At 42.6% G+C, this 22713-nt stretch overlaps 1 protein-coding gene across 1 annotated transcript in view; it reads left to right on the forward strand.

Moving 5' to 3' along the window:
- Window positions 1-22713, forward strand: part of Kiaa1210 (KIAA1210 ortholog) — a 54629-nt gene that overhangs the window by 28319 nt on the left and 3597 nt on the right. Inside the window, exons 5-11 of the mRNA XM_055604953.1 lie at window positions 11533-11721; window positions 13928-14033; window positions 16404-16472; window positions 16512-17970; window positions 18088-19015; window positions 19067-20942; window positions 22185-22372. Coding sequence (XP_055460928.1) covers window positions 11533-11721; window positions 13928-14033; window positions 16404-16472; window positions 16512-17970; window positions 18088-19015; window positions 19067-20942; window positions 22185-22372 — 4815 coding nt within the window. The remainder of the gene's footprint in view (window positions 1-11532; window positions 11722-13927; window positions 14034-16403; window positions 16473-16511; window positions 17971-18087; window positions 19016-19066; window positions 20943-22184; window positions 22373-22713) is intronic.

Raw genomic sequence — 22713 nt, forward strand, 5'->3', positions numbered from 1 at the left:
ATCAGGTGACCGTAAGTGTGTGGGTTTATTTCTGGGTCTTCTGTTCGATTCCATTGATCCACCATTCTGTTTCTATGCCAGTACCATGCAGTTTTTATAACTGTTGCTCTATAGTACAGCTTGAGATCAGGGATGGAGATACCTCCAGAAGATCTTTTATTGTAGAGGATTGTTTTAGCAATTCTCGGCTTCTTGTTATTCCATACGAAGTTGAGAATTTTTCTTTCCAGGTCTGTAAAGAATTGTGTTGGCAATTTGATGGGAATTGCATTAAATCTGTAGATTGCTTTTGGTAAGATGGCCATTTTTACTATGTTAATCCTGCCAAGCCATGAGCATGGGAGATCTTTCCATCTTCTCCTATCTTCCTCTAATTCTTTCTTCAGAGACTTGAAATTTTTTTTTCATACAAGTCTTTGACTTCCTTGGTTAGGGTTACACCAAGGTACTTTATGTCATTTGTGGCTATTGTGAATGGTGTTGTTTTTCTAATTTCTTTCTCAGCCCTTTTGTCTTTTGTATACAGGAGTGCTACTGATTTTTTTGAGTTAATTTTGTATCCGGCGACTTTGCTGAAGGTGTTTATCAGCTGTAGGAGTTCCCTGGTAGAGTTTTTGGGGTCACTCATATATACTATCATATCATCTGCAAATAGTGATAATTTGACTTCTTCCTTTCCCATCTGTATCCCCTTGATCTCCTTCAACTGTCTTATTGCTCTAGCAAGGACTTCCAGCACTATGTTAAAGAGATATGGAGAGAGTGGGCAGCCTTGTCTTGTCCCTGATTTCAGTGGGATTGCTTTAAGTTTCTCTCCATTCAGTTTGATGTTGGCTATGAGCTTGCTGTAAATCACCTTTACTATGTTTAGATATGTGCCTTGTATCCCTGATCTCTCCAGTACTTTAAACATGAATGGATGTTGGATTTTGTCAAATGCTTTTTCAGCATCTAGGGAGATTATCATGTGGTTTTTTTCTTTCAGTTTGTTAATATGGTGGATCACATTGATGGATTTCCGTATATTGAACCACCCCTTCATACCTGGGATGAAGCCCACTTGGTCATAGTGGATAATATCTTTGATGTGTTCTTGGATTCGGTTTGCAAGTATTTTGTTAAGTATTTTTGCATCAATGTTCATAAGGGAGATTGGCCTGAAATTCTCTTTCTTTGTTGAGTCTTTGTGAGGTTTAGGTACCAAGGTGATTGTGGCTTCATAGAATGAGTTTGGTAATGTTCCTTCTGTTTCTATTTTGTGGAATAGTTTGAAGAGAATTGGAGTTAGCTCTTCTTTGAAGGTCTGGTAGAATTCTGTGCTGAAGCCATCTGGTTCTGGGCTTTTTTTGGATGGGAGACTTTTGATGACCGCTTCTATTTCTTTGGGGGATATAGGACTATTTAATTGATTTACCTGGTCCTGATTCAGCTTTGTAAGTCAAATCGATCAAGAAAATTGTCCATTTCATTTAGGTTTTCAAATTTTGTTGAGTATAGACTTTTGAAGTAAGTCCTAATGATTGTTTGGATTTCCTCAGTGTCTGTAGTTATGTCCCCCTTTTCATTTCTGATTTTGTTGATTTGGGTGGTGTCTCTCTGCCTTTTAGTTAGTTTGGCTAAGGGTTTGTTGATTTTCTCAAAGAACCGGCTCTTGGTTTCATTGATTCTTTGAATTGTTTTATTTGTTTCTAATTGATTGATTTCAGCCCTGAGTTTGATTATTTCCAGCCGTCTACTCCTTTTTGGTGTGTCTGCTTCTTCTTTTTCTAGGGTTTTTAAGTGGGCCATTAAGTTGCTTGAATGAGCTGTCTCGAATTTCTTCTTGAAGGCATTTATTGCTATGAACTTTCCTCTTAGCACTGCTTTCATTGTGTCCGACAAGTTTGGGTATGTTGTGTCTTCATTTTCATTGAGTTCTAGAAAGGCTTTAATTTCTTTCTTTATTTCTTCCCTGACCCAGCTGTCATTTAGTAACAAGTTGTTCAGTTTCCATGTGTGTGTAGGCTTTTTGCTATTTCTGTTGTTGTTGAAGTCCAGCTTTATTCCATGGTGATCAGACAGGATACAAGGGATTATTTCAGTCTTCTTGTATCTGTTGAGGCTTGCTTTGTGACCAACTATATGGTCTATTTTGAAGAAGGTTCCATGAGGTGCTGAGAAGAAGGTAAATTCTTTTGTGTTTGGGTGTAAAGTTCTGTAGATGTCTGTGAGGTCCATTTGATTCATGACCTCTGTCAGAGATATTGTTTCTTTGTTTAATTTCTGTTTTGTTGACCTGTCCTTTGTTGAGAGTGGGGTGTTGAAGTCTCCCACTATTAATGTGTGGGGATCTATATGTGGTTTAAATTTTATCAATGTGTCTTTTACAAATGTGGGTGCTCTTGTATTTGGGGTATAGATGTTCAGGATTGTGACGTCTTCCTGGTGGAATTTTCCCTTGATGAGTATGATGTGTCCTTCCTCATCTCTTTTTATTAATTTTGGTTGAAAGTCTATTTTATCAGATATTAGAATGGCTACTCCTGCTTGTTTCTTGGGTCCATTTGCTTGGAAAGTCGTCTTCCAACATTTTACCCTCAGGTAATGTCTATCTTTGTGTCTTAGGTGTGTTTCTTGTATGCAACAGATTGCTGGGTTTTGTTTACGTATCCATTCTGTTAATCTGTGTCTTTTTACTGGAGAGTTGAGTCCATTGATGTTGAGAGAGATTAATGACCAGTGGCTGTTAGATCCTTTGATTTTGATGTTGGCTGTGTTCATAAGGTTGTGTGCTTGGTTGCTTTTTGTTTTGCTGTAGTAAGGTTAATTATTTCCTGTGTTTTCTTGACAGAAGCTAATTTTCTTGGCTTGTATTTTCCCTTCCAGTGTCTTCTGTAATGCTGGATTTGTGTGTAGGTATTGTTGAAATTTGTTTTTGTCATTGAATATCTTGTTTTCTCCGTCTATGAGGACTGAGAGTTTTGCAGGGTATAGTAGCCTGGGTTGACATCTGTGTTCTCTTAGGGTCTGCATGATATCTGTCCAGGCCCTTCTGGCTTTCATAGTTTCTGTTGAAAAGTCAGGTGTGATTCTAATGGGTTTGCCATTATATGTTACTTGGCCTTTTTCCCTTGCAGCTTTTAGTATTTTTTCTTTGTTCTGTATACTTCCTGTTTTGATTATTATGTGGCGGGAGGATTTTCTTTTCTGGTCAAATTTGTTGGGTGTTCTGTAGGCCTCATGTATCCTTATTGGCTTCTCCTTTAACTTGGGGAAATTTTCTTCAATGATTTTGTTGAAAATATTTTCTGGGCCTTGGAGAAGGAAGTCTTCTTTTTCCTCTATTCCTATTATTCTTAGATTTTGTCTTTTCATATTGTCTTGGATTTCTTGGACGGTCTGTGTCAGGAATTTTTTGGATTTAACATTATCTTTGACAGATACGTCGATTTCTTCCATTGTATCTTCTACACTGAGATTCTTTCTTCCATTTCTTGTAGTCTGTTGGTTATGCTTACCTCTGTAGTTCCTGTTTTCTTCCCTAAATTCTTCCTCTCCATTATTTCCTCCATTTGTGTTTTCTTTAATTTTTCTAGTTCTATCTTCAGGTCTTGAGTTGTTTTGTTTACTTCCTTCACCTGTCTGCTTGTATTTTCCTCTTTTTCTTTTAGTTCCTTCAACTCTGTCTCTTTGATTTCTTTCAGTGATTTAATTATTTCTTCTCTGAAGGCCACAAGCTGTTTGGCTGCATCTTCCCGTATTTCTTCACGGATGGCCCTAATCTGCTTGTCTTTATCTTCCTCCATTTCTTTACGGATAGCCATGATCTGTTTGGTTTTCCTCTAATTCTTTACGTATTTTATTTGTTTCCTCTATTATCCTCTTCATCAACATAGACGTAAGGTCATCTTCTTGATTTTCTATTATGCTGCATTGTTCAGGGCTGTTCGCCTCTGGATGGCTGGGTTCTGGAGATGCCATATTGCTCTGTCTTTTGTTGGTTGAGCCTTTACACTGACCTCTACCCATTGGGCTGATTTAGGTTTTGGCTGTTAGTTTCTGTGCTTCCTGGAGTCTTGAGGTAGGGAGTATCCCCTTGGCTGGAAGATGATTTTTCCTGAAGGAGTCCTTCTCTGCTTTTTGGTTATGGTCACTGTATGGCCAGTGTTTCTCAGGAGTTGCCACTGCTCACCTCAGGTTTATAGCCCTCAGTAGTAGCTGTGGTCTATGTTAGGCGGGGGGGATCTCCTCTTACCCATAGAATTTCTCAAGACAGCTGCCCCATTGCTGGGTTTCTTGTTATAAATTTAGTGTGCTGCTGCTCACTAAATTTCCAGGTACAGTCCTCTTGAAGAAACTGCTGATTCCCTAGCTGTGGGGTTTTCTCCCAACAGGGAAACTCAGTCTGTTATCCTGGGGCACACAGTTCTGTCCGGGCAAGTGGGAGGTGCACTCAGCAAGTCTCTGGGCCAGAGGCTGAGTGCTCCGCTCTCGACCTGGAGAATGTGCACCTAGGTTGAGTTGGCGCCTGGGGGCACTGCTCTGGTCTGGAGGCTGGGTGCCTCACTCTGGACCAGAAGCTGTGTGTCTCTGTCTGGGATGGTGGCTGCAGGCACTGCTGTGGTCCAGACGCTGTGGGTGCAGCCCTCTTGAAGGACCAGGGATTCCCACAGTTTTGTCAGTCTAGCTAGGAATAACTGGTTGATCCTTGGCACAGTATCTGAGGGCTGCTGTAATGGCTCTCTGGCTTTTGTAGGTCTGAGGATGCAGCTGTGTGTCCCAGTGCCCTAGGGGAACTCAATAATGGCAGCAGAGCACAGCGCTCCTGCCTGCACTAGAGTCTGCGTGAGTCCAGGAAGTGTTTTGGTGCTGGGTGTCCTAAGCGTTAGAGCTGCTGACCCCCTCTGCTGGGGGTTTCCTCCTGCCAGAGACATGCAGTCTGGTGCCCTGGTGCCCTGGTGCCCACAGTTCTATCTGAGGTGGCGAATCAGGCATGCAGGCAGGCGCCTGTGTCCTGGCTCTTTTCCAGGGGATGTCTGGGTAACCTGAGTTTGGTCCCAATTGTTTCCTGCTCCGTGGGGTTATCTCTGGACTGGGAAATCCAGTCTATAGTGTTGTGGGCCCACAGTTCAGTCTGGGACCGTGACCAGATTACGCTGGCGGGTAGCTCTGGGCTGGCGAACAAGCGCCTGTCGGAACCGGGATCTCTTCCGCGGTTTAGCTGGGTGAGTTAAAGCTGATTGAATCCCCCACCGTGGGGTATCCTCTCACCTGTGAAACACAATCACTTGTGTTTTATAGCTGCAAGTTCTGATTGCTGGTCACTGTGCCAATCCTGCTGTGCTGCTCCTCAGAATGAGAGTCCTCCCGGCGCTGCCATCTTACCCCGCCTCTGTGATTTAAGTTTTAATAGTGTTTCATTTTCAAATGAAGGTGCTCTTGTATTTGGAGCATAGATGTTCAGGATTGTAATGCCCTCCTGGTGGAGTTTTCCTTTAATGAGAATGAAATGTCCTTCATCATCTTTTTTTGATTAATTTTGGTTGAAAGTCTATTTTGTTAGATGTTAGGATAACTACTTCAGTTTGTTTTCGGGGTCCATTTGCTTGAAAAACACTTCTTCACCTGTTTCCTCTGAGGTAGTGTTTATCTTTTTTGGATTCAGCAGAATGATGTATCCTGTTTCTGTAACCATTCTGTTAGTCTGTGTCTTTTTATTGGAGAGTTGAGTCCATTGATGTTGATAGATAATAGTGACCAATGAATGTTAGGTAGTTCCTTTTATTGTGGAGTTAGTGGTGTTACTGTGCTTCTATGCTTATTTCTTTTAAATTTTTTGTCGTGAAGTTATCTACATCCTGTGTTTTCTTGGGTGTAGTTGATCTTGTTGGATTGGAGATTTGCTTTTAGTATCTTTTGTAGGGTGAGGTTGCAGTGTAGATACTGCTTAAGTTTAGTATTGTCATGGAATACTTTGTTTTCTCCATCTATGTTGGTTGAAAGCTTTGCTGGGTATAGTAGTCTGTGTTGGCATCTGTGGTCTCTTGGAGTCTGCATGACATCTACTCAGGCCCTTCTGGCTTTCATACTTTTTGTTGAGAAGCCTTGTGTGATTCTGATAGGTCTACCTTTATGTGTTACTTGTCCTTTTTCCCTTGCTGTTTTTCATATTTTTCTGTATTGTTCTGTAGATTTAGTGTTTTGACTATTATGTGGCATGAGGAGTTTCTTTTCTGGTCTAGTCTATTTGGTGTTCTATAGTCCTCTTGTATGTTTATGGACATCTATTTCTTTAAGTTGGGAAATTTTTCTTCTATGATTTTCTTGAAAATATTTTCTGAACCTTGGAACCTGGAATCTTCTTTTTAGTCTATTATTCTTAGATTTTGTCTTTTCATGAAGTCCTTGATTACTTAGATATTTTGTGTTTGTGACTTTTCCAATTTTACTTTTTCTTTGATAGATGTATCAATTTCTGCAATTGTATCTTCATCACCTGAGCTTCTCTCTTCCATCTCTTGTATTCTGTTGGTGATGCTTACCTTTGTGGTTCCTGTTTTTTTTTTTTCTCTAAGTTTTCTAGCTCCAGGATTTTCTGTGTTTGTGTTTTCTTTATTGATTCTAACTGTTTTCATATCTTGCACCATTTCCTTCATCTGTTTGAAAGTGGATTCCTCTCTTTCCATGTTGTTCTCAATTTTTTTTGTTTGTTTCCTCTCTTTATACCACTACTTGTACCTCTGTTTGGCTGTGTTTGCTTGTATTTCTTTGAGAGTTTTGTTCATTTCTTCTTTATATGTCTCTAATAACTTGATAAGCATAGCTTTCAACTCATTTTCCTGTGTTTCCAATGAATTAAAATATCCATTGATTTTGGTGGTTTCTAATGCAGCCACAATATCCTGATTTTTGTTGGATGTGTTCTTATGCTGGCTTCTAGCCCTCTGATGGTCCATACCCTTTTCTGTTTCTTCCTGGAGCCTGTACTTCACACTGGGTCCATCTGTCTCTGGAGTCTAGAGTATTCTTCAGGAAGATGAGCGACATCCTCCAGTTTGAGAGTGGGTGTTTCAGATGCAGCTAATGAAGGAAGATAACTGGTGCAAGTGTGCAAGCACACAAGGACAGGAGTGTGGAGGTGTGACTGCCTGGAAGGATGAAGTGTAAGGGAGGAGTTCAGGTGCAGGTTGTGGTGCAGTTGTCTTTGGTTGTTGGCAGGTGCATTGTGCATGTGCAGATGTAGTGAATGGCTCAGTGGCCCATAGGCCTGTCTCATCATTGTGCTCCAAGAACTTAGATCTGCCTGAGCAGTAACATCTTGTTTCCAGGGATTGTTTGGCTGGACTCCACTGAGAGACTCACAGAACAGGGGCTTCAATGTTGACAGTGCTGTCCCAGAGATACCTATGTTGCCTACAGTGGGAGTGTGGGTGGGAGGGATCTTATGTTATGACTAATAGTGTAGAGGGACACCTCTCTGGGGCTCTGTATCTACTCCCTTGCAAAAGTGTGGCAGGTGGCAGGTGGGTGTGCAAAGCGGCGAGGGCCCGCGAACTCACTTGCAGGTATATGAGGTAATGTCAGTGTGCCCACAGTTTTCCACTCTCAGATTTAGGTCCCCTGTTTGGCCATTAGAGTAAGGAAGTGCCCCGTGCCTGAGGTTAGGCACTCCCCACCGCAGCCGCACAGCCAGGACAAGCAGAGCAAGGGAAGGTGCTGCTGAACATGAAGGGGGTCGATAGTTTGCCACTCTCAGACCTTGGAGACAATCACGGGGGTGGGGGAGCTGGATCCAATCTGTCCCAGCTCATGGGTTGTCTTCTCTAGGCCAGGAAGCCTCAAAAGTCAATGTTCTGACTTTAGCCACCCATCCACTCACCAGTTTTCAAGTTTCAGATCTTTTGCCCATCAGAAACTGTGTGCACTGGCAGTTGCCATCTTGGACTCCAACTCATAATATCTTATGATTGACTTCCTTGGTAACTCTTCTAGGGAGGTACTAAACAATATGGCTGAGGAAAGAGATGGGGCCTAAGAAGGAACCAGAAGAAACTCATAAATTCCTGCATCTTGTTCTAAGAAAATTGATGGGATTATTTATGCACTCCATGTGCTTTGATTTGAAGATGTGCTAAATGAGTTATGGTTCTTGTTCTCTATTTTGGCCCTAAAATACCCCCTTGGCGAGTTTATCAAGTCATTCTAAGGTAATTCATCTGATATTCTTATCCTCCAGTTCTGTTTTATTTTGTTTTGGATGCTGGGGATTGAATGCAGGACCTTTCACACATGTATTTAGCACTGAGCTATACCCCCAGCTACTGTCTGGTCTTGACATGTCCCTCACCACCCTCTTCTGGATGATTTTAATATTGGGAGGGTGTTTTTGAAAACTATATTAAGAAATACTGTCCAGACCTCCAGAGTATAAGCAATTTTTTAGCCCACTGATGGGCTTAAGGAAATACTAAAATCCGAATAAACTCCATCCACACAACACACTATGCCTCTGGGGGCTAGTTTGAATTGAATGTATGAGTGCAAGGTCCCTTAGTCAGGTGCTTTTCTTGTAGTTTTAATTCAGGTTGGATGTTAGATGTAGGTCAGTGATTAGATCTGACTGCAACTGGGAATGAATGAACTTAATCTTGAACATATCAATAAGGAAATGAACAGGTTTTTGCTTAGCCTGATCTTTCTGTTATACTATAGAATGAGTGTCACTGGAATAAATCTTTCATACTGTAAGGTTTGGGGAGGCCAACTGAATGAAAATTGGTCTGTATGGTTTACCATCTAGGTATCCTGAGCTGGCTTTCATACAAAGCAAGTTGCATGGTATCTTTTTAGGATTTATAAACCTAGATGTTCTTTTAACCGAAAATAGTGAAGCTTTAGACAGAATGACTAAAGTGACACAGGGAACAGAAGAGCTTGCTTGACCAATATTTAGACAGGCAAACCTGGTGGCGGCCTTTAACACAATTAATTTACCAGTTCAAATCATCAGTGAACAACAACTGTGCCCTCAGACACACAATATAAAAAGAAGTGAAGTGTGGGCAAGTGGTTCTGTTGGTACAGTGCCAGTCTTGCAGTCACACGGACCTGAGTCTGACCCTCAGAATTCATTTTTAAGAAGAAAAGAAAAAGCCAGCTGTGGTTGCATTCACTTATAATCTCAGCACTGGAGAGGAGCAAACGTGGATCTCTGAGGCTTGCTGGCTACCCACACTAGCCTACTTCATGAGTTCCAGGCCAGTGAGAGACCTCCTTTCAAAAGGAAAAGACAGCTAGCACCCAAAGGAATAACACCTGAGCTTGTTCCCTAGCCTATGCTTGCAGGCATGTGCACACAGACCCCAAAATAAATAGAAAAAAAACTCTTCATTGTGGAGTTCAAACTGTAATGGGAAATATGGACAATGAAAAAGATGAGTAAAGAAAACATAAATAATACAGTGATAATAGTGCTAGGGGGAAAACAGTGCAAGAAAGAGGATTGTAAAATGTCAGAGCTGGAGCTGGGGAGAGGGTTCGGTGGTTAATATGCTTGCTGTGCAGGCATAAGGACCTGAGCTCAGAACCTGTGGAGAAAACATGTCTGGCAGCCCACATATCTGTAACCTCAGTGCTAGGGGCAGAGAGACAAGTACAGATGGATCCCAGGCTCACTAGACAATTGAGCCAAAGTGGCAAGCTCTAAGTTCATTGAACAGCCTTGTTTCAAAAAAAAAAAAGTGTACAGTGATAGAGGAATAGCACTGATGTATTGATCTCTGGTCTTCAGGAATGCACAAATGGGCAAGCCCACCACTTGAACCCCCCCAACACCAGTGCTGAAATGTTTAAGTAGCTTCCATAAGGAGACAGATTCTGAGTCGGGAGCTTACATAAGTGAGGGAGCTAGCTACATGGACACAGTGAATAACATGCTCATCAGTACAAAGGACTCTGGAAAGCGTGCTTAGACTGTTTGAAGAACAATAAATCAGCAGTGTGTCTAGATCAGTAAATGGTAGAAGGATGAGGTCAGGGAAGCAAGAGGGAGATGTATCATGTGAGGTTAACTTTGGTATAAATGTTACCATACACTCCTAAAAGACCAGAACCATAAGATGACCTTTATGCAAAAAAGAAGTTCAGAGCAATAAAAACAAGGGATATAATTCTATGTGCTGAGTATTCAATTAGTAATTGTAAGCCAAATAAATTATATTGAGAAGAGGTATTTATAAATTAATGGATGACAGTTGCATTAAAATTAAAAGCCAGGCAGTGGTGGCACACACTTTAATCCCAGCACTTAGGAGGCAGAAACAGGCAGAGGCAGGCAGATCTCTTGGTTTAAGGCCAACCTGATTTACAGAGTGAGTTCCAGGGCAGCTGAGGCTACACAGAGAAACAAAAAACAAAAACAAAGGAAGAGTTAAAATCTTGAGGCCACTGCTATAGTGTTAGTGATTGATCCCACACAACAGATGCAGTATATTCCTCTTGCCATGATTAGAAGTGAGATCAGAAAGGTGATCTAGGTTTATCAGCATCCTGACCCATTAGCACTGGTCAGCCCCCAGATGCTGAAATGGAAGACCATAAAAGGATCATGTTTAGAGCCAAGATAAGCATCTGACGTTATCCTTGCATCAGCATACAATGTTTGTCGGAAATGTAGGTTCATGTGAACTCTGCCTTTTACCAAGGGGTCCCTGGCATTGTGGAACACTACTTTGAAAAGGACTTAGTGGGTAAACAAAAAGGGAATAATGTGGCATTATTTGCTACTGATGTCCAGGAGCAAGATGACTCATCACCTGCTATTTAATGTGACTTCTCTGCAGGTACATTGGGGTGGGTGAACTCTGGTATGAATCTTGGAGGTATAGGAAATGTTATGTACCTTTATCCCCCCTTGGGACTATTTTAGAGTTCCTGCCAAGGAATGGAACTAGGTGTCCCAGAACCAAATAGTTTGGGGAGATAGAGCCAACCATGATTCATTAGAGTTGGGAAAGTCAGTTCCTGGAGTCTTCCCATCAGCCTTTTACCCATGAACAGTAAATATAAATAAGCTTATTGTGCTCTGTATGAAAATACCACTTGCAAACATGCTTTCTTCCTGCTGGATTTTCTTCCTCCACCTAACTCTCCAACACAGTGACCCCAGAGCTCCACTGAGGCCACCGTCCCCCAGTATGTACCTCTCTTTCTAGCCAGATGTCTTCCTGTCAGTAAGAAGGGAAATGGAACAAGAAAACATACAAACATTACACCTTGCAAACTCCACTGTGTGCTGACATTCTAATTGCTGGTTGGCATTGCTGGTTGCTTTCTGAATGAAGGAGGCCCCCCCCCCTAAATTTCTTCCTGTTTCTTGCTTTCATTTACAAAGGAATGGAAGTGTGGCATTTAAAGTGAACGTAGCAAGAAAAAGTGCAGTCGTCCATGAAAAGTTTCCTCAGGCATTCTCCAGCGAGAAGGAAGCATTACTGGCTTCCAGAACAGTGGTAGCATCTGTACGGATTTACTCACTTATTCTCTCCCACTCTCCAGAGTGTCTCTGAAATGTCTTCGGATCTTGAGCTAGCCCAGTCCTCTCAAAGCAGCACTCAGCAGCCCTCACACTTTAGCACCCCAGCCACCTCCCGTGGTTGCTTGGATTCTTCAGCTGCTAAACAAAAGATATCTTTAAACCCCCGGAAACAGAAGAAGAAGAAGAAGAAGAAGACAATTTCCACATCTGTAAGTCTTTCAAGAGACCCCATATTAAACCGTTTTAGAAAAGACAAGGTCTAGCCTATGCCCACTGCTGCTAGGAAACTATATGTGTAGAAATGTACCCAAACATCTGACACTCTGCCATGCCATGGCATTGTTATCTACAAAGTTCACACTTTAGAACCATGCAACTGAATTAAAAAAAAAAAAAAGATGCCCAGAATATCTCATAATGCTTGAAGTTTGCTGCTTTGGGTTGGGACACATTCATAGATATCCTTGGTCATGTGTGGCCATGTGCTGCCTGAGAGACAAAGGTTGGATACAGTTGATGAGTGATCCATTCCTTAAGTAGGGATATTATTGCACACGGCACTGTCCTAGTCTTGGTGTTTGCAGTGGGTGAGCAAGCTTGTGCTGGTTACATGAAAAGTCCTGTGTTTGAACTTTCTATAAAGGGAATGAAGAAAGCAGAAACAGAGTTAACCCTGCACAACATGCTTATTGCTTTAGTGTTTGGAAATCCCTTGAGTCCTCTCTGCAGGGAGTATTCAATTCTAGTCTCGATAAAGATTCTCTGACTTATTGTTCATGGAAGACATATGAGTTATAAACTACTGCACCGCTCCACTTTCCGAGGAGGCTTTCAGGAACTTCAATCATTCAGATTTTAGCTCCCAACTCTTCCAAAGACTTCCACACATTGCCACAGAGTTCTGACACTTGAGTTACTGGCAAGCAGAGATATATTTAGGCAAAGCTAGTAAGTTAGAATCATGGCAATGGGGTCTGGAGAGATCGCTCAGTGGTTGATGACTCATACTGCTCTTCCTGAGGACCCAGCTTTGGTTTTTAGCGCCCATGTCAGGCAGCTTATAGCTACCTGTAACTCCTGCTTGAGTGAGTGAATGTTTTCCTCCGGACTCTTTACATACCTGCAGTCACATGTGCACATACCCATACAGAGACACACCACAATATATAATTAAAACAAAACCAGAAATAAATATGAAAAAAATTCTTTAAAATCACACGAGAACAGGTATGCTAAGTAAACTGCTTGTCATGAAGTGGGAGGACCCGAGTCTGATCCCTAGCTCCCATATAAAAAGGGAGCCCTGACTCCTGCAAGTTGTCCTCTTTTCTCCGAGCACACTGTGGCACATACACACACGTTTGCCCATGAGCATGCACACATACATATGCACACAGATGAATGAGTGTCATAAAATCCTTGAAAAAAGAAGACAAAGGACTGATGATTTTGGAAGAAATTTTCAATTAAAGTTAAGAAATCAAAGGTACCGGCGTTTAAAAGGATGTGTGTTCTACAAAAATAATTAGCCAGTCAAACACTCAACTAATTCTTCGGGTATTCTGCACTAAAGTAGATGGAATAGACTTGGAGACTGGATAGCACGAATAACTTACAGGGGAGAGCATGAAAGTACAAATAATTCAGCCACTCATCCAAAGTTGCCTCTACCATTCAGAAACTACACCCATGAAGTCTCACCAGCATGACTGCCTAAACATGACCTGAACACATCAATAGACATGCAAAATAGATGGGAGAAAGCCCAAGAGGCATCAGGCCTACATAAAGAACTATAGGCAACTAAAAAATACTGAGATTGGGAGAAATCATCTTCCCCAGAGAAAAACACACAGATTGGTTATTCAATACTAAATGGTCAGCCCTGAAAAACATACACATACAAGTAATGTTATATGGATCAAGCAAAGCAGGTACTATATAGGAACACATAAATACATATGATATACACCTACACATATTCATGTAATAACAATGAAAAAAGGCCGTAAATTTGAAAGGAAACAAGGAGGAGTACATGGAAGGATTTGGAGGGAGGAGAATGCAGAAGTGTTGTCATGATATTACAATCTCAAAAATAAAAGTGAAAAAGACATCTCAAATTTGTTTTAAGACATGGATTAAAAATGAGTTGAAACAAAATGTAACTAAAAAGAAAAATAAAAAAAAATGAGTTGAGAGTTGTTCCAGAAGCAAGTATGGTAACCTAGGGGCCAAGGCCTATAATGCACTGGGTCCCTGGACACACCACCACGACCCAGAGAGGTAGGCTGTCTGCTCTGGGAGACTTTGTGCGACTCTTTTGGCTTTCTGCTTTCTGCCTAGCTCACTCATGAAAAAGTCTGAGAACCATGCCAATCAGTAAAAAGGTCTTTTAAAAAACCTTTGTTTCAGGTGAAAGTAAAGCAGGAAGAGCAGCAGCATTCACTACCATCCAAAGAAAAGACTACAGTGAAGATGAAACAAGCTGACCAAAAGGAGCAGAAAAGGGACGGCACAGGTTAGCATCCCTTCACTGCCAGCCAGTGGATCTTGGGCTTCATTGCACAGTGCAGTGTGGTGGGAATTATAAACAAAAATGACCTCAGGACTGCTACCCTGGATGCTCTTGGGGTTTTTCAGTGTCAGATGCAAACAAGCAAACTGGTGAGAGAATCCAATAACTAAGAGCATGTACTGCTTTCAGAAGACCTTAGTTTGAGTCTCAGCACTCAAGTCAGGAAGCTCACAACTGCTGTAAAACCAGCAGCGGGGGGCGGGAGGGATCTGACACCTATGGCTTCTGTGGGCAACTCTGTGCACATACCCATACACATAATTAAAAAAATAGTAAAAGCCTGTGCATGTATTAGGACCCTGGACACCTCACCAAAACCCAAGGAGGCAGGGTCTCCACTATGGGAGACTTTGTGCAACCCTTCTGTCATTCTGCCTAGCTTACTAGTGAACAGGTATAAGGACCTTCTCTGAAGTCCATATCCATATACATAATTTAGGAATCATATAACCAAAACTTTTAATTAAGAAGAGGTTCACATAAGTACCACCAGAGATTCTCCACCCGAACTAGTAAAAACAAAGTTTGTACGGGTTTTGCAGAAAAGGTTTTCTTTTTTGTGTAAATGAAAACATGGTTTTCTATTTTAGCTAAACCAATTTCCAGCCAGAGATGTGCTTTGTTTGTACGTGTGTTTAATTCTTTCAAGTTAATATGCTGGCTGAGTTCTACAGAGTGCAGCCAGTGATGGCCCTATTCAGTATTCTTCCTCAACAACATAACAAGATAGGAACAGCCAAACTGCTTCCTCTCAAATTATTTTTATAAGAGTTACCTTTCTCTTCTAGTATAGAGAAGGTTTTGTGTCCATAATGACTTCACATATCCACAGCTACCAGAGATTTGCACAGCTGCAGGCAAATAACCTTGGCAGCTGTCACCTGACCACTTTCCAAACAAATGCTGCCAGAGTGAAAAAGTCTCTGTGTGCTTGTCTGTGTGCCTAGACAGATTTCAGCGTTAACTCGATGGCAAGCTAATTGCATGCAATGTCTGACTAAATGAAATTTTGGTTTCATCAATTAGGTTGGATGGTTGTCAAGATTTTTCCACAGATGATTTCGCATGTAGTTTCAGAGATGAGACTTCCTTAAGCATGTTTTCCAACTCCTCCCCCCCCCCAAAAAAAAACACTAAAAAAGACTTACAAAGAAGGACCAGAGGGAGGGAGAAAAAAAGGGACGTACATTAAGAGTATAATATCATTTTCCACAGTTGTCCCTTTCACACGTGGGGATAGAACTGAGTCCATATTCCTGGGGTAGCTTGGTTGCTGTTCCACAGGAAGGGCCTGCTTGAGAAAGGACTTAACACACTCTTCCTTGTGCCATAGGCTGCACATGCAACCACTAGGTGGTACTCCATATACAATCTCTGTGAAGGAAGAGAAGCCACTGGGGCTCTGCTGCTTAGATCAAACTGAGTTGCTTAGGAAAAGGTCCTAGAAGGAGTAGTCTCACAAATGGAATTGCTGAGGCCTTGGAGTATTGCTTTGCATGTATTCAGAGAACTGCTTTACATGTGTGTTATTCAGGATTGTTTTAAGACAAGAAGGTAAAAATGAAAAGGGGGGGGGCGCATAATCCTAACCTCTCAAATAATTTGACTTTTTTTTTTTCTGGGAAAAAAAGCATGAATCCATATAATATAAAATTCCAAGAAGTTTGGATAAGTACTATATAGAAAATAGAAATACTATTCAGAAAGTAAAAAAAAAAAAAATCCCCTTGCTGGGCTGGAGAGAGGGATCTGAGATTAAGAGCACTTACTTGGTGCTCTTCCAGAGGACTCGGGTATAATTTCCCAATTTGGAGGCTCATAGTATCTGTAATTCCAGCTACAAGGGATCTTATGCCCTCTTCTGGCCTCCACAGACACCAGGCACCAGGCACATATGTGGAGCACAGGCGTACATGCATACAAAATACCCACATACACAAAATAATAATATAAAAGGCATTTATAAAAGGCACTCCCTTTGCTCCTGATCCAGCCAGGTTTCTCAAATGTAATCATTGTTACAAGATCACATTTTGCCTCTTTTTGAATTTCACACCTAATGGTCGACCAGACTACTGATGAAGTGCTAATGAGCCAGCTCAGGACTATCTACTCATAAGGTTGAAATTTCCCTTTGATATCTTTTCTCATGGCTTAAATTGATACGTGAAAAGGGGAATGTCCTCTGCGTAGTTGCTTCTACATACCAGGGAATTTGGTAGCAAACATGACCAGGAAAGAGTAGTACTCTTTTCAGAATTCTAAAGCAGCCTAAAGTACACGTATTTCTCTTTCTTTTTACATTTGGTATAGAACTCTCAAGCCAGGAGAAGAGTTACAAACCTCAGACTCAAGATAAGGAGACAAGAGATCAGGCTCTAAGCACTGGTGTTCCCTCAAGCATGGGTTACTCAGTTTCAGGATCAAATCCAAGAAGATGTAGAAGGGCCAAAAATGAGTGGGAGATCATAGAAAGAAGCCTTCTAAAATCCACTCAAGAGCATGGCCTAGGCAGTAGATCTGAGTCCTCACCTAATAAAGAGATGACTGGTGAAGAGCACTCTTTCTTACACCTTTTCTTGGAGAAGAAAGGCACAGCACAACAAACAACCACAGAATCAAAAATTGCTCGTTCTGAGGAGATGCTGTCAGATAAAGGGGGTATGAAGAGGGAAATGGGTGACATAGATGTTGAAGCTCAAGGAGCGCTAGCACCACAACCTATACCTACAGATGTAGTGGAGTCCTTGGTCAGTGGTTCACCACGGTGCCAAGAAGATAGGTCTTCTGAAGGCAAGAAGAGAAAGAATAGAGCTGCTATGTTGCCATGGACACAAAAATCTTCTACCAGCCCAGAAGAGGCCACTGTCTTGAGTAAAGTCCATGGAGAAGAAGAAAAAGCATCCAGCCCTGGTTCGCAGAAATGTCAACCCAAAATGGAATTATCCTTGGAGAGCACAACTTCCAACAAAAAGAGGCATTCCAGAAGTGGTTTCAGGGCCCTTTCTGCAAGCATTTCAAGTGCTACAACAGAAGGTGATGTTTCTACACAGATATCACCTTTCCCTCTCAGAAGGTGGCCAAATGCAAGGGATATCTCCTCAGATTCAAAGAGTACCTCAGAGTATGAGAGTAGTTCTGAAATGCAGCTGGATCCTACACATCCTTTCCAGGCTAAAGATGATGATGGTGAGGATGATGATGATGACGATGATGTCTTCCTCAAATCAGAAAGTGTAGATGCAGGACCGAGCATGATGGAGCAGCAGCAGCCTCTCAGATATTCCCCCCAGTCATTAGGGAAACCCGGAGCTAGAGAAGGCTTTTCAGAGCCACAGAGTTCTTCAGAAGATGAGAGAAGTTGTGAGGAACTGACATCTCACTCTTCCCATTCCTTGGAGGACTTTGAAGAATGCTCAGAATCAAAAAGTTTCGCCCTAGGTTCCATCTCTGAAGAGCAGCTGACTCCCACCTGCCATTCACAGGCCGTGCAGGTGTCTGAGGAAAAGGAAGCTTCCACAGAATCAAGTAGTTACATGGAGAAGTACCACAGCTCTGAGGATCTGACCAGCTCAGAGCAGGCTTCAGGTCAGTTCAGAGACCAGCAAGAAGCAGTCCCAGTTTCAAAGAGTGTTCCAAAAGAGCGGAGTGTTTCTGCCAAGCCGGTGCTTCCCAAGACCACTTCTTCACCCATGGTGAGTTCTATTAGTCAACAACAAACCCCCACCACAATGAACATTTCTATGGGACAGAGCAGATCTATGGAGACATTGCCTCCCAGCCACACTATGGAGTCATGGTTGAGCACTCAGGCTGAGCATCAAGAATTTGTAGAGTTAGAGGGTGTGGCTGCCGACTGGGACATTTTTATGCAGCCACTGTCCCCTAAAAAGGCTTCTAAGCACCCAGTGGGGCACCATGATGAGCAAAACATTCCCGCCTATTCAGATGTTGCGACCATGGAAGAGGCAGCTTCTATGGAGGTACTGTTTCTCAGACATAATTTTCAGCCCCCAACCAGACCAGTGTTTGAGCAAGAAGTTTCTGCAGGCCCAGAAGTTGCCATTTTTGAAGAGAGTGTTGCTGCACAGACTCTCAGACAACCTTCCCAGTCCTCTGTGCAACAAAGCATCAAGAAAGAAATATTGTTGGGTGCAGAAAGTGATGCATTTGAGGGATGTGCTTCCATAGAGCCCTTGCCTCCTCAGCATCATCTTCAGCCACTGTTGAATCCCTTCATCCAGCAACAAGCATCCTACAGAGGGATTTCTATGGATCCAAGGTTTGCAATGCACTTTTTCCAGCCACAGATGAAGCTTCAAGGGATGCAATCATTTTCTTTAGCTCCAGAGAGCACAGCATTTGAAGGGAACACTTCTTTGGAGCATGTGCCTCAGACACTTCCCCAGCCTATGCTGCAGCCTTATCAAAATGTGCCTTTAGAATCCAAGGCTGTTGCTGCTAAGATGATGTCCATGGACCCAATGCGCTCAACATATCCTGCTCAGTCCTTACCAAGTCCTCAAAGCCAACTAGTCTCAGAAAGCACCTCTATAGAAGGCGCCACTGTGGTGGAGCCTCTTCCCCCTCAGCCTTCAGTGAAGTCCAAATTCCAGCCACAGATGAGCCAAGATTCAGTGAGCACTTCCACCCTATGGAGCAGTTCTATGGAGGCACTATCGCCTCAGCATATCTTTCAAACACAGGCAAACCCTAAATTTATGCAAGTTCCCACAGCTCCAGAGAGCCTTGAGGCCCAAGGGAGCATATCCATGCAACTAGTTCCTCCCAGAAGTCCTTCTGATGCATCGGTGGCCCCTACCTTTGAGCAAAGGTCTATACTCCCAGGCACTGTTCCTGTTGCATGGGCCATTCCTATTTATTCAGCAGCTCCCAGAATGCCTTCTCAGCCCTTGATGGGATCTGTAATCAAACAACCAGTCTCCACAGGATCCATGAACACACCTGCACAACAGATCATCTCTGTAGAGCCAATGTCTACTAGACACCCTTTGCAGCCATGGCAGGCTACTCCATTTGAACATTGCTCTGCACCTTCAGACAGTGCTGCTGCTGCTGCTGCAGCTGCCGCCCCAGCCGCCGCCGCTGCTGCTGCTGCATGGGGCATTCCTATTGCTCCACCACCTCCCATAATGCCTTCTCAGCCCTTGATGGGGACAGTCTCCACCGAGTTAGTAAGTGTTTCTGTGCCACAGAGCAGCTCTGTGGAGCTAATGCCTTCCAGATTCCGTTTCCAGCCAAGAGCAGATCCAGAGAGCTATACAGCAGAGAAGGGAGTTAATACAATGATAAGGCCAGGAAGGCATCATTCTTCCACCTCCATGAGCTCAGAATCCAAAGAAGATGATTCCCCAGATTCAGTGAGAGCTTCTGGAGAATGGAGCCTTCCTACGGAGTCAACGCCTTCCAAAAATGCTCCTCAGCTGTGCTTAGGCCCTGAATTTGAGCAACAAGCCTCAAATCCAGAAGTTGTTGACGAAGAGTGGAACCCTTACAAGGAGGCATGTCTTTCGGGACATCCTTTCCAAACCATTACCAAACATGAAGTCCAGAAAACACCGTCAAATTTTGAGAGTCCCTCTACTGAGGGAGGCATTCTTCGCAAGCCACTGCCTTCCAAACATCCCATCTCATTCTTAATGAGATCTAAAATTCAGGAACTGTCCACTCGTCTTGAGGGTGCTGACCCTCAAGACAGCTCCGATAAACCACAGAAGAGCACAGCTCCTTCCCAGTCATTTGTGAAGTTTATGGTACAGCAAGTATTTTCAGCAAGCAATGCTAATAAACTAGGTATTTATGCAAAGCCCATGATTCGGAGCCGCAGCCGTCCATCCAGATCCCTGTTGAAGCCTAAACTCGATGAACAAGTTTTCTTTTATAACTGGGACAAGGAACCCACGGAATACACCAGTGTGAAGAATCTGCTCATACAACAGCCTTCTCAGTTGCTCAGAGAGCCTGAAAAGCCTCAAGAAGTTCTGCCATATTCTGAGGGTGCCCCTATGAAGAGGAGCAGTTCTGCAGAAGACATCTCCCAGCCCCGGCGTAAGCTTGAGTACAGGCAGAAAGTCTCAGTTTCTGTCAATTTTCCTGAAGAGTGGAAGAAGTCTGAAGGACAGCTACAGTTCACAGAGCCTTCTCAAGCCTTCCAAGTGTCTGGGTTGCAGCCACCGAAGTTATCAACAGGCTCCGCAAATGTTCCTGTGGAGTGGAGGAGTCCTGAAGAACATCGGCATCCCGGTCAGCCTATTGAGGCTGTCTTGATCACTGACTATCAGCAACAAGTTTATTTAAGTTCTGCCAATTCTGCTGCTGAAGGAACCATTTCTGAAAAGAATACTGGCAGCTGGTCCATGCCAAAAGCCCCAGCTTCTTCAACAAAGTCCATGAAATACAGTAAAGGCTATGAGGACTTACCTAAAATCACCTTGATTTCTGATACCAAACCTGGCACATTCACTACTGTTCCTGACCAGAAAGCATTCGTTTCCCAGGGCATTAATTCTAAGGAGGAAGTTCCTCAGAGTCGTGATGGAAATGAGAGTCCTTCAATCCTATCCACCAGAGAGACTGAGGTCGAAAACATTTTTGGAGTGCGACTGCGAAGAATCTCACAAAAGAGTGGGATGGAGAAACCAGATCTTTTCACATCATTTGTCCCAGTTTCATCGTCAATAAGCAAAGAATCGGTGAACAAAGAAGATCTCCAGGACCTCAGTAGAGGCCCAGAGAAGTTTAGCCCAACAAAGTTTAGCTTTGTGGAAAAGCAAGGGAACAGGCCCAGATATCAAGGCATTTTCAAGAAACCAGCAGTTTACAAGCCTCCAGGTGAGAGATTTGTCTTCAGGTAGAGGGAAGACCTGTAAGGCCAAGCCTTGCATGAGTGGGCTGTGAACTCTCTAGTCTCTAGGTTTCCAACTGTACTGTTGCTTTGGCAGGATTATTTGTGAATTTAGAGGTGGGATAGTATTCCATTCTGGATGAATACATTCAGAAGTAACTCCTTTGGAGTCTCCCTTTTCCCAAGGAGGCAGCAGTCAGGAGATCCATTAAGTTTTCATGATCACCTCCTCTTCCTTCTCCATCTACCTTATATGTAGTATACTTTGGGCAGAATTATGTGGTTTATAAAAAATAACCACTTTACATACTTCATGTTACTTTTACCTTCAAAACAGGTGTTCAAAACCCAGTCTGTTAAGAGCAATATGTTTACATTCTTACTCTGAAATCACCATGATTTAAGGTGACCTTATAAATGCTATTATTTCCTAAAAATGTTGTACCCTAAGTATCATCTATACATAGTCTTGTCGCTGCCTCCAATCATACCTATTTCACCATGATATTTGCACAAGGGATGAAGAAGTAACAAATTCTGTAAGATTTTTTCTTAGAGTTGGGGGAATTATATCAATGGTCTGAGCTTCTGATGTCTTGAGAGTTATCTCACCCTACCTGTCAACCATTGTCCTGTCCTGATTTATGGATGGGAAGTGAGATGGCTAAAGGAAATAAAATGTCAAGTAAGGGACAGTATGCCCATTTATATTTTTTATTCACAATTTATTCATTATATACCCTGATTGAGGCCCCCTCCCTCAATTCCTCCCAGTCCCACCCTCCCTCTCTCTTCCTCCCTATCCCCTTCCCCTAGTCAACTGAAAGGGCGAGTTCTCTACTATTGCCATCTGCCCATAGCTTGTTAAATCTCATCAGGACTGCCTGGATCCCCTTCCTCTGTGGCCTAGTAAGTCCACATCATCAGGAGCTAGTGATCAAAGAACAGTCAAATGAGTTCATGATAGAGGCAGCCCCTGCTCCTCTCACTCAGAGATCCACATGGAGACTGAGCTGCTTGTAAAGCACAGCTATTTAACTACTCTATCCTCCCTTCTCACTTTTTAGGAAAGGTACAAAAGAGAATAGCCCTTCTCTAATTGAAATCTATTTACTTTTGCTTGGCAACCAAAAAAGATCCTATTTGGAGCACTACTGTGAGCAACCTCAACCAGAGTGAAGACCCTTTCTGCCAGGGTTCAGTTCTAATTTTTTTTCTTTCTTTCCCAGGAAACACTTCTAATTGGAAGGCAGATTCAACGACAGAGTCAGGTTGTATCACTGTGGCAAAACAGAGGCAAAGGGGCATTCCATCCTACTTTGCTAAAAAACCCAGGAATAGAGCTGAAATTAGGGCTGAGACTAAGGAACCTAGGTATGAATCAAAATATGATCCAGACTCGGAATTACTACCAAAGGTTAGTGGAATTGCTGATTAAGTTTGCACTGGAAATTATGACAGAAATGAAGTCGCTGTCTCGTATTGGGAGCATTAATGAAGGACAATTCTTCAAGGGTCTTTATTTTGTATTCACACAAATATGACTGTGTTGATGCTCTTACAGGGCTTATGAAAAGTGATGTATATGAGGAGAGTCTATAAATCAAACCCTGCCCTAAATATTCTAAAGCAGAATTCAATGAAATTAGTTGTTGAAAGAGAAGTAGACAAATCAATAATAGCCCCATTACTACAAACAACATCAACAAATCAGAGATAACCAGTAGGGTAAAAAATGAGTGACTATATGCTTTCAAA

This window comes from Psammomys obesus, unplaced genomic scaffold (assembly GCF_907164565.1).
Source record: "Psammomys obesus unplaced genomic scaffold, mPsaObe1.curated_primary_1811, whole genome shotgun sequence".
NCBI lineage: Eukaryota > Metazoa > Chordata > Mammalia > Rodentia > Muridae > Psammomys > Psammomys obesus.